Source organism: Colossoma macropomum, unplaced genomic scaffold (assembly GCF_904425465.1).
Source record: "Colossoma macropomum unplaced genomic scaffold, Colossoma_macropomum, whole genome shotgun sequence".
NCBI classification, from domain to species: domain Eukaryota; kingdom Metazoa; phylum Chordata; class Actinopteri; order Characiformes; family Serrasalmidae; genus Colossoma; species Colossoma macropomum.
This window is the reverse complement of record NW_023494785.1, coordinates 1,155,390-1,166,687: the sequence shown is the minus strand read 5'-3', so window position 1 is coordinate 1,166,687 and position 11,298 is coordinate 1,155,390. Positions and strand designations below refer to the sequence as shown.

The 11,298-nt window shown below is 41.1% G+C and overlaps 1 protein-coding gene across 1 annotated transcript in view; it reads right to left on the bottom strand.

Annotated features, from left to right (window-relative positions):
- Positions 1-1,573: 1,573 nt before the first annotated feature.
- Positions 1,574-11,298, bottom strand: part of eps8l1b (eps8 like 1b) — a 39,887-nt gene continuing 30,162 nt past the window's right edge. The window contains exons 14-18 of the mRNA XM_036580933.1: positions 9,904-10,029; positions 8,280-8,397; positions 5,088-5,253; positions 4,556-4,688; positions 1,574-3,008 (exon numbers count right to left, since the gene is read on the bottom strand). Coding sequence (XP_036436826.1) covers positions 2,922-3,008; positions 4,556-4,688; positions 5,088-5,253; positions 8,280-8,397; positions 9,904-10,029 — 630 coding nt within the window. The 3' untranslated portion in view covers positions 1,574-2,921. The remainder of the gene's footprint in view (positions 3,009-4,555; positions 4,689-5,087; positions 5,254-8,279; positions 8,398-9,903; positions 10,030-11,298) is intronic.

The window sequence follows — 11,298 nt, the reverse complement described above, 5'->3', positions numbered from 1 at the left end:
CGCTGAGCTGGTTTTTGTTTTATTTGCTTTTTTTTCTTCTTTGTTCTATTTGTGATTTTATTTCGAGTTGGTTGTGATACTCTTACGCTGTGGACAATGGTTGATTAAAGGGGTTTTAAAGTCAAAGTCTGTCTCTCTCTCTCTCTCTCTCTCTCTCTCTCTCTCTCTCTCTCCGTCTCTCTCTCTCTCTGTCTCTCTCTCTCTCTCTCTCTCTCTCTCTCGTCTCTCTCTCTCTCTCTCTCTCTCTCTCTCTCTCTCTCTCTCTCTCTCTCTCTCTCTCTCCGTCTCTCTCTCTCTCCGTCTCTCTCTCTCTCTGTTCGAGTGTGTGTGGTGTGTGGGCTCCCTCTGCTGGGTGAATTAATCTGAGTCAATAACTCAGCCCTGTCCCAAACCCCTGAACTCTGCACTCCTCCTTCACACTTCAGTGACACCTACAGTGTGCAGAGGTTTAGGGCAGAGTCTTCAGGTCAGTCAGTTTAAAAGTGCACATTTGATGCGTACTCAGTAGAAGTCACACTCGCAGCTCAGCGACAACTTAATCTGATACAGAAATACATTTTAATAACTCACACCTGAGTATCTTCTTCTCTGTGTTGTTTGTCGGAGGGCTGTGACTCTGCCTGTATCTGCAGGATGTTTGAGTGAGGGTCCTGGTCAGAGGTGCACTGAGGGAGCATACAAGGTGCTGATGAGTGCCCATCTGAACTCTGACTGAGACAGGACACCCTGCAGCCTCATGGTCCTCACAGATACCCACAGACAAGGACCACAGGATGGACAGAGCTACAGACTGTGTTAACACTGGGCGGGGCCAAACTGACAGCACATTTCTGTCATTAGCATCTTCATTACAGCCAACAGTAAACATCACTGCATACATTCACACGATTCTCATTTTACATGTTTAACTTTTGTAGGAGTTGTTAACGTACATTTGAAGAACAGACATACAAATCAGCTTGATTTTGAACCACAGAGAATACAGACATGCCCATTCACACCGGATTATTCTGACCTGGGATTATTTCTACAGTATGTTTTATATCTCAGGATTAATATAACCTGGGATTATTTCCACAGTATGTTTTATATCTCAGGATTAATATAACCTGGGATTATTTCCACAGTATGTTTTATATCTCAGGATTAATATAACCTGGGATTATTTCCACAATATGTTTTATAATTGGGGACAAATATAATCTTGGATTATTTCCACAGTATACTTTGTAGTTTGGGATTAATATAACCTGGGATTATTTCCACAGTATGTTTTAAAGCACAGGATTAATATAACCTGGAATTACTTCTACAAAGCAATTTATAAAACAGGATTAATATAACTTGGGGTTATTACTACAGTTTGTTTGACCCATATATTTCTGATTGGAGTAATTCCATATGTTGTAATACAGTTTTGATTTTATGATGTAGAATACAGTAAAGTGAGTATGCATGTCAGTGATTACATGTTTGCATTGTCTCGTGATCCATAAATAAATGGACAGGGTAAAGTAATGGTGCAGTGATGACCCCCAATATATCTTCTTAACAGAAACAGTCAGACTCAATGTATTTTTATACAGTTTATTATTGAATATTCATCATTATTGTATATTGCACATATATTAACACATATATTAACTTTATAAAGAGTTTTACAGCAAATGAAGAAAATACAATATTTCAAGAATTCTTTATAGTTATTTTAGAATTTTTGAATGGCACTGGATTTGTGTGTGTGTGTGTGTGTGTGTGTGTGTGTGTGTGTGTGTGTGTGTGTGTAAAAGCATTAAATACACTGGAACAGGCCTCCACAGGTTATACATCACAGCACAGATTATAAACATTTCACCACATCACATACAGCGGAGTCCAAACGCAGAGAGCTGCAGAGAAGATGCCTCTATTTACAGTCTCTTCTAATTTAATACAGACCTTTTCGTTACTAAAGATATTATCAGCAAAACAATTTGACTGAAAAGTAGAATATTTGAAATTTTAACATGAATCTCAGGATTTCTTAGTAGACTCCACAAGTTTGTGTAAAAGTCTCTGATCAGCAGATCAGATCCACCTGAGAGTCATCTGAACACGAGCTTCACTGGAAGAGAAAAATCCGCAGCCCTCTGAATCCTGTATTCATAGCGCTTTAGAAATGCTTCATAAGGAGTTATATGGCCTACATGACATCTGCCTGGCATAAGCTTGTAGAATTGCTTGTAAGTAGTTATAGTGACATGAAGAACTCTTCATAGAACAAGAGCGTATATATATATATATATATATATATATATATAGTGATATATAGAACCCTTTTCAAAAAGTTTCTATATAGAACCATCTACAACACATCAATCTGAAAAACACTTTCCTCATGCAAAGAACAGTTAATCATGCAGATGCTGCTTTGAGTGTTCATGGTTCTCTGTAGAACCACTGTCTTAACTAATTAACCCTTAATAAAGACTTCAACGTTTTTCTAAAAGTGTAATTACCTAAATTATACAACCTCATGGCTTTAAAAGGTGTTATGCATGCCATATGCAGGATTCGTAGGAAAAGTTTCCAAAAAATGGTCAGTGTCACAAATCTGATTAAAATTGAATGTTGACCGAGAAAGAGAAATATTTCTTCGTTATTTTACTTCCCATAACCTTTCTTTGTTTTTTCAGAACTCTAAAACTTTCTTTTGTTTTTAATCCAGGTTTAAATGAAAAAGGAAACACATAAAAGCCGATAATGTGTCTCGGACTTCTGGACTCCACTGTACACCATTCTAAATGAATATTACAGCTGCGTGAGTGTGTCAGGGTGTCAGAGTGTCAGAGTGTCTGAGTGTTAGAGTGTCTGAGTGTCTGAGTGTCAGAGTGTCTGAGTGTCAGAGTGTCAGAGTGTCAGGGTGTCAGAGTGTCTGAGTGTTAGAGTGTTCCGCTCTCCGCCTTAAAATCCACTTTCATCTTCTGTTTCTCCATCACAGCCTCCAACTCTGAGGCCTTCTTCACATCCTGAGAGAGAGAGAGAGAGAGAGATCACCTTTGGCTCGGCCTCATATTCAAGATTTGTTTTCTTTACAAGCAACCAAAACCAGCGATCCCACAAATGTTCACATTACAGGGTGCAGGAGGAGCTCAGCTCCACAAAATAGACTTGAGCTCCCTTAAAAACTATAATATTTGAGGTTTAGGGGGTCACAGATGCTGAAACTGAACCATCATCTGATTTATAAGGATATATTTCTGCTCTGGCTCCTCTGGCACAGGTGTTGCTCACTGAACATAACATAAGTAGTTACTTATATAATATGTCTTATAAGGTGTCAGATCTTATTGATTAATCAGGATTTGCACTCAACAGCCAAAGGCTCATCTATGCAGCTAACTGAGGATCTGAAACTAAAGATAACTGACTCTTACATAGCAAGAGAGGTTTATAAAAGGTTCTAAAATGCATATAAATGTGTCTTGTTTACAGTTTTCACGCTTTGAAATGTCATTAATAAATGGACGTTGAGGGAACTGTTGCAGGGAAGATCTGGAATACCAAGTAAACTCTCTGAAAACACTGTTCATGGTCTGGTCAGGTATGCAAAGCAAAACCCCCACATCACTGCCAAGGACCTACAGGAAGATTTGGCCAGCACATGAATAGTGAAGCACCAATCCACTGTGCAGTGTTGTTGCACAAACATCATCTACATTCAAGGTCATCTGAAAGTAACCTTAATTGTGATCTCATCTCAAAAGTCAATGTCCCAGACATGCAACACAATGCTGAGATAAACCAGAGGCATGTGGTCAACAAGTGCTGTGGACTGATGAAGTGATAATGAAACTATTTGGCCACTATTTTGGAGAAGAAAAGAGGCAGCATTTGATGAAAAGTACACCTTGCTCTCTGTTCAGCATGGGGTGGATCTATTAAGCTTTGGGGTTGTGTGGCAGCCAGTGGAACAGGAAATGTTGTGGGGATAGAGGCAAGAAAGGGTTCTACTAAATATCTACAAATCCTGGAAGCTATTGTTCCATATTGAGTGAAGTAACTGAACGTGCAAAGATGATGGGCATTACAACAAAAGAATGATCCAAAACATACATAAAAATCCACCAAAATCCACCTTGAACTACTTCAAGAAACAAAAGATTAAGATTTTGGATTAGTCTTCACAGTCTCAAACATGTGAATTCAAGATGGACTATTTCTGAGCTAGAAGCACTGTACAAAGAAATAAAGGAAGCCCCAAAATCAAGAACAGAAACATTGTTACAAGAAACGCTACAAGAAACATTTGGAGGCAGTATGTTAAATATGTCACTAGTATGTTGAAATCAGCAAATAAATAATAACGGTGCATTGCAAAATTAGAAATATGTCTGGTTTAAGTGTGGTGGTAACTTGTTTCCACCTAGAAACAAAAATGTGTGATTTTTCCAGGGGTGCCCAAACTTTTGCAAACGTACTTTGCGTGATACTGTGGAGACTTAAGGAGTTTCTGCTGATGAAAAATCAGTATTTCTGGCTATGAGATACTTTAAAGTGTAGGTGTAAATTGTACCTCCAGCAGTGCTTTCTGTACAGTGAGCTGGCTGTAGACTCTGGCGCCCTCTTCAGGAATAACAGCACGTAGCTCCTCCTTATTCAGAGAGAACAGCTGAGCTCCGGTCAGCACTCTGAGACACTGTACTGTCCTGAGAACAGAGAGAGAACGGTCAGTTTGGATTACAGTGTAAACAACTCTGTCATCATTAAGGACTGGAACAGTGGAAATAGGAGTTTACGCTGTCTGTGCAGAGGGTCAGTCGGCCCCCCAGGATCGTTACACTTTACCTGACGATTCATTATCATACAAATAACTGTGATTAACGATTTAATCATCATCATCATCTTTAACTGCTTAGTCCAGATGGGGTCGCGGTATGTGTTTGTGTGTGTGTGTGTGTGTGTTTGTGTGTGTGTGTGTGTGTGTGTGTGTGTGTGTTTGTGTGTGTGTGTGTGTGTGTGTGTGTGTGTTTGTGTGTGTGTGTGTGTGTGTGTGTGTGTGTTTGTGTGTGTGTGTGTGTGTGTGTGTGTGTGTGTGTGAAACTCACGGTTCGCTAAATCCTTTCCCACGCAGCCAAGCTTCAACTTCAGCAGGAGGTGAGCGATAGTCCAGTGGGACGGCGGTATCAACCGAACGATGGATGACCAGCGGCTTAGATAACGCAGCTTTACCATTGGTCAGTCTCCTCAACAGCTCATCATTCACCTGCATCACTGAAAGAGAAAGAGAGAAGGGAGCCAGAGACAGAGAGAGAGAGGAGAGCGATAAAGAAACTAAGTGAAATATTGCATGATGTGGTGTTCCACAAGGCTCTGTTTTAGGGCCCTTAATATTCTCCCTATATATAGCACTTACCACACATTAAACAGGTTTATAAATGATTATTTCATTTAGTAAAGGAAAAAAAAGTCCTGCAACACCTATATCACGCATGTGAAAATATAATTGCACCCCTAAACTTAACAATGGGTTGCGCCATCTTAAGTAACAAAGACTGCAACCAAGCACTTCATATAACTGCAGATCTGTCTTTCACATTGCTGTGATGGAACTCTTCTTTGTAGAACATTGGAGGTCTTCCAATCAACTGATTGTTTAGGGTCCTGCCTCAGGAGTCTCCATTGGTATTTTCTAGCGGAGATCAGAGTTCATGGTTCACAGAATTCATCCCCACACCATCACACTACCACCACCGTGTTTGACTGTTGGGCTGATGTCCTTATTGTGGAATGGTGGTTTAGCTTTATGAGGGATGTAACGAGACTCCTGTCTTCCAAAGGGTTCAATTTTTGACTCAGGAGATTATTCCAAAAGGTTCATCAGGGTGTTTTGGCAAATGTGAGATGAGCCTTTATGTTCCTCTTGGGTTTTTCATCTGTTTCCTCTTTGCTCTCCCATGGATGCCATTTTTGCCCAGTCTCATGCTGACCTCATCTGAGGTGAGTGAGGCCTGCGGTTCCTTGGATGTCTGTCTAAGATCTTTTGTGACTTCCTGGATGAGTCGTCGCTCTGCTGTTGGAGGAGTTTTTGTAGGCTGGGCACTTTTTGGTAGACTTACGACTGTTCCGAGTTTTCTCCATTTGGAGATAAAGGCTCTCACTGTGGTTCGCTGGAGTCCCAGAGCCTCAGAAATGTCTTTGTAATCTTTTCCAGGCTGTTATGTTTCAGTGCCTTTCTTTCTTCTCTCTTCAGAAATTTCTTTTATTCTTATATTGCTGGAAAGGTTCTATTTAACAGGGCTGTCAGTAATCAAGTTTGGGTGCATCTATTTTTTTTATTATTTTATTTTTCCCCTAATTTTCTCCCCAATTTAGTCGTCTCCAATTCCACTTTTGAGAATTCCACTAGTTCTAATTCCCCTAATCACACCATACCACCAGCTCTAGGAGGGCGAAAGCAAACACAGGCTTCCTCTGAGTTCTGTGAAGCTCCACCGCATCTTTTCAAACTACCGCTCAAGCAACGCCATTGTACAGCCGAACGTGCTCAGAGGAGACGCTAACCACCAGTTCTGTTACATCAGCTAACAGACGGCTGCACTGACTAGCATTACACTGAGTGATGGGGAGACGGGGGCCATCCTGCCCACCCAGAGAGAGAGGACAACTGTGCTCTCTTGGACTCCCGGACACAGACGGCTGTAGCATCACCAGGGATCGAACCCGCGATCTCCTGATGACAGAGACAGAACTTAGATGGATGTGCCACTTGGGAGCCCCAGGGTGCATCTAGTTTGATTGACTGTAGTTATAAACTAAATTATGCTAAACTGACTGATTAAATAACTAAAATGAACAATTGATGTTTCACACAGGACCAACATTCCTTCCTTCAATAAATAAAAATAATAAATAAATAACAAAATAAATAAATCTAAGTAGATGCAATTGGCCAAAATACATTGTACATTTACTTAAATAAGCTATTAAAATTATTTTAGCCAGTCATACAGAATGTCCAAAAAAACTGACATAAATTTGTAGTCTAATATCAGCCAATTCTCCCTCAAATGATCTCAAATTTTAACAAAATGTTTGTTCAGGTTGAAGAACGGCGTTCACTAGAAATGAAAAGGGATTTAGTGTGTTAGAATATGCTCGAACACAGTCAAACGACAGTGAGCAGCGGCATTTTCCAGAAAATTCAATAAAACTAGAAAGCAGATTTGGACACGGCACAAACAATTCAAAGAGGAGGGCTGTCTGTGCAGGACAAAGGGATCTGGACGACCACCAGTATCGGAAGATACCATCAATCAGGTTCGAGAAACATTTGTGCGAAGCCCCAGAAAGTCTGTTAGAAGAGCATCTCTGGAAACCCAGATTCCTTGTACGGCACTTTGGCGTGTCGTAAGGAAACGCTTGCGAATGCCACCCTATGAGGTGCAGCTCGTTCAAGCCTTAAAGACAGATGACAGGGAAAAGCGCAAGCAATTCTGTGTCGCTATGCAGGAGAAACTTGAAGATGAGGAGTTCGAAAAGCGTTGTTTTCAGTGATGAAGCCACATTTCATACGAAAAGTCAACAAGCATAATGTTCCCATATGGGGGGAAGAAAATCCCCAAGCCACAGTTGAGCACAAATCTACATCCCTCTGAACTTCTTGTTCGAATTTTGATAAATAAATCTTGTATTGTTCAACAAGAAGCCTATTTAATTTCGTTTGCCAGGACATGTAGTTACTCAGATACTCACATCTCAAATGATGTCAATTTTTTTGGGAGACCCTGTATTTACCAGACTTAGCTAGCAAGCAATGTTAGCTCCAGTTATCTAACATTGCATACTACTGCATATATGTAGCTTTGGAGACTTGGTAACAATGAGATGCTACCATCCTCTGTAAATCTCTAATTGTACTCCTTGGTGACATGTTTTCCCTTAAACCATCCTCCTCACTGTGCGTCAGGGTAAAAGTCCTCTTCCAGTCAGGTTCACTACAGCTCTGGTTGGTTTAAGCTTCTCAATTATTGTTTAACCCCTAAAATCTTAGGTTTATTTCGTACTGAAGCTTATTATTCAGTAACTACAGGGACTTCAGTGCAAACTGGCTGAGCTGTTCTTAGGGGATGAATCTATATGAACCTGGTTCTTTATGTAAGCTGGTCATTAACTGGTGATGTACTAACATATGCTAAACAGGGTCATTTCATTTGCATTAAAGCTGATTCACTTGTATTTACTGAGTACTCTGTTCATCAGTCTATTTCATGTTACTGCACAGAGGTAAGTGTGGGTACCTTTCTCTGTGTCTTCAGGCAGGTGTTGTGGGGGTAGCAATCTGGCTTCAGGGGTCCCGGCACGAGGGCTGGGTGGAGCCAAGGATGTCGTCTTCGGTAAAGGAGGAGGGGCCGGAGCCTGTTAGTATAGATGAAGTTGCACAGTGTTACACAAACCCTCAGGACTAGATGTACATCTGGTACAGCAGCTATGGATGCAAACTGCATAGCCCCGCCCACCAGCTTCTCACCCGTGAGGCATAGGGGTTTAAAATGCGTCATTAAACAATAGAGCTGTTAAAACAGTTCAGTGAAGAGGAGAGAGAGGGGTTAAATGGCGTTTCCTTCCCACCGAGTCAATTTGCTGGGGTGTTGTTTCACTCCGGCTTAGAAAACACAGGCTGTGAGTGCACATTGGGGCCATATCACAAATATTCTGTGCTGTTATCTCACACATACATCTGACCCTGAGACTTTTAAATTCTATTCCCAATTTTCACCCAAATTTAGCCATATCTAATGCCACTCCCCCAGTCACACGATACCACCACACTGCAAAAAATAGTATCTTGTGAAGTGAAATTATCATATTTCCAGTAGATACATCTGGTATTTCTTATTTTAAGATGGTTGTGCACTTATTATAAGATTACTTAGCTTATTTCTAGACATTTTTCTTACCTGTTTTAAGTATTTTTATTATTATCAAGCTCATTTCTTAAAACAAGCAAAATTATCTGCCAATATAGTGACATAATTTTATTTAATAAAATTACCTAAAACAAGTAAAAAATGTTTGGAAATAAGTTAAATATTCTTGAAATAAGCTTGCAACAATCTTAACAGGAGGAATATTAGATATATTGACTAGATTTAAGGTAATTATACAGTTTTTACAGTGCAGAGTTTATTTAATGCAGAGATCTGTGAAGCTCCACCGCATCTTTTCAAACAGCTGCTAACGCAACGTCACTGCACAGCTGAACACGCTCGGAGGAGAACACTAACCGCCAGTTCTGTTACGTCAGCTAACAGACACCTCCACTGACTAGCATCACGCTGAGTGATGAGGGGGGAGATGGAGGGTCATCCCGCCCACCCAGAAAGAGCGAGGACAACTACAGACAGCTGGAGCATCACCAGCGATCGAACTCACGATTTCCTGCTAGTCCTGAGACTTTAAACAGTGTTATTTTAACTGTAAATGTTCTCTCAGCTCGTGTTTGAGAATCCTGTCTCCGTCTAGCTGCTGTGTCTGCTGCTGTTGTTAAAGGAATTCTGTCAACGACACGTCTTTTAAAACCATAACGCAGATTTACTGCTTTTAAAAGCTGGAGGAGATTCAGGGAAAGACCTGCATCAGACTTCAGTGAATTAACTGCAATTAACTGCATTATGTTATCAGCTGTGATGTTTTGTGTGCTCCTGCCTCAGATACATATATATGAAGTGCTTTTGCATTTTTCCATGCATAAACTGAGTGTTTAGGCTCATGTGTCATTTCCATACATAACCTGGACCTGCTGCAAAAGGCTCAGTACGTCAGGCCCTCAGTGCTTTTGTACCACAGTTAGTCTGTGAGAGGGAGCAGACAGGGATGTGTGTAGCAGAGCTGAATAAGTCTTAAATGTGTGTGTTTGTGTACCTTGGCTGGTTTGTTGTTGACTGGGCTCTCTATGTGCGACACCGGCTCCAGAATGTTAAACGGCACGAAACCGACCTCGTTAAACCTGTTGCGACATTTCCACCATCGCTTAGACGACTCGATCACCTGAGAGAAACAGAGAGAAAAAAAGTTTGCTTCATGAGTCCAAAGTACAAACCTATCAATGATCAATTAGGGCTGCCCTGTTAACTGCAAGCGCAATCACTGTGAAAGTGAAACATCAGAATCAGCATCACTTCATTTCGCCAAGTATCTTACAAATACAAGCAATTTGTCTTGGTGAACATCCAGGATGGTTGTTCCCAACTTGGTCCTCAGGTCCACATTTTTGTTCCAACTCAACTTGCAACACTTTGGGTTGAGGGAAAGGTTAGATCATCTGGGGGGCGCTGAGGAGCAGGGTGGAAACCACTGACCATACCAGCTCACAGAATGGGACCGGCAAGTGCTGTAGCACCAAGCATGGACCTATCACCTGTCCTCAGTTACAGTGCTCACTACTGAGATCCAAAATGGTTCTGGAAGCAATGTCAGCACAAGAACACTGGGTTTCCATGATGTTACTTCTCCTAGGGGTAAGATGCAACACAGAGGAAGCGAGTCTGCCTGCTCAGTCGCCAGACCAGAACAAAGAGGAATTTCTAATTAATAGCTAAGAATAATAAACGCGTCAATCGCAGATTTAACTAATTATTTGGTGCTCTGCACTTTTATCCAGCCATCAAACATGATATAAACGTAAAGCAAGAGTATAGGGAACAACAAAAAAAGGAAACATAGCTTCAGGGAGGCCCAAGGCCTAAACTAACAAACAAGCAAGCAAGCAAAGTTTATTTATACAGCGCTTTTTACAACAGGTGTTGTCACAAAGCAGCTTTACAGAAAAATCTGTGTCTGAGCCCCCATGAGCGTCGCCAGTGGCGACAGTGGCAAGGAAAACTCCCTAAGAGAAACAGGAAGAAACACTGAGAGTAACCAAGACTCAGAAGGGGAACCCATCCTCCTCTGGTCGACACCGGAGAGCAAACATTGTTAGTATAAAGTATTATGGTACAAAACAGGAGAGAACAGGCGGAGCAACGGTTAACAAAAGATCCTTAAAAAAAAAAACATTAGCTAAGTAATCTACCAAAAAAAAGAAAAGAAAATTACAAAAACACTACCCTTACTACACTGCCGACAAACAACGTCCAACAGGTCAAACAAAAAAGGCAGGTCACCCCTACATTTCCTTTGTTTCAAAGAACATACCAAAATTTACAAAGGGTTTTCACTGACCCACGTACGCCTGTAGGCCAGCAAATCACAATTAACAAAACTGGTCTGACGACTGGCGAGCAGCCAGGGGAGCGGAGTACTGCGAGGCCAAATAAA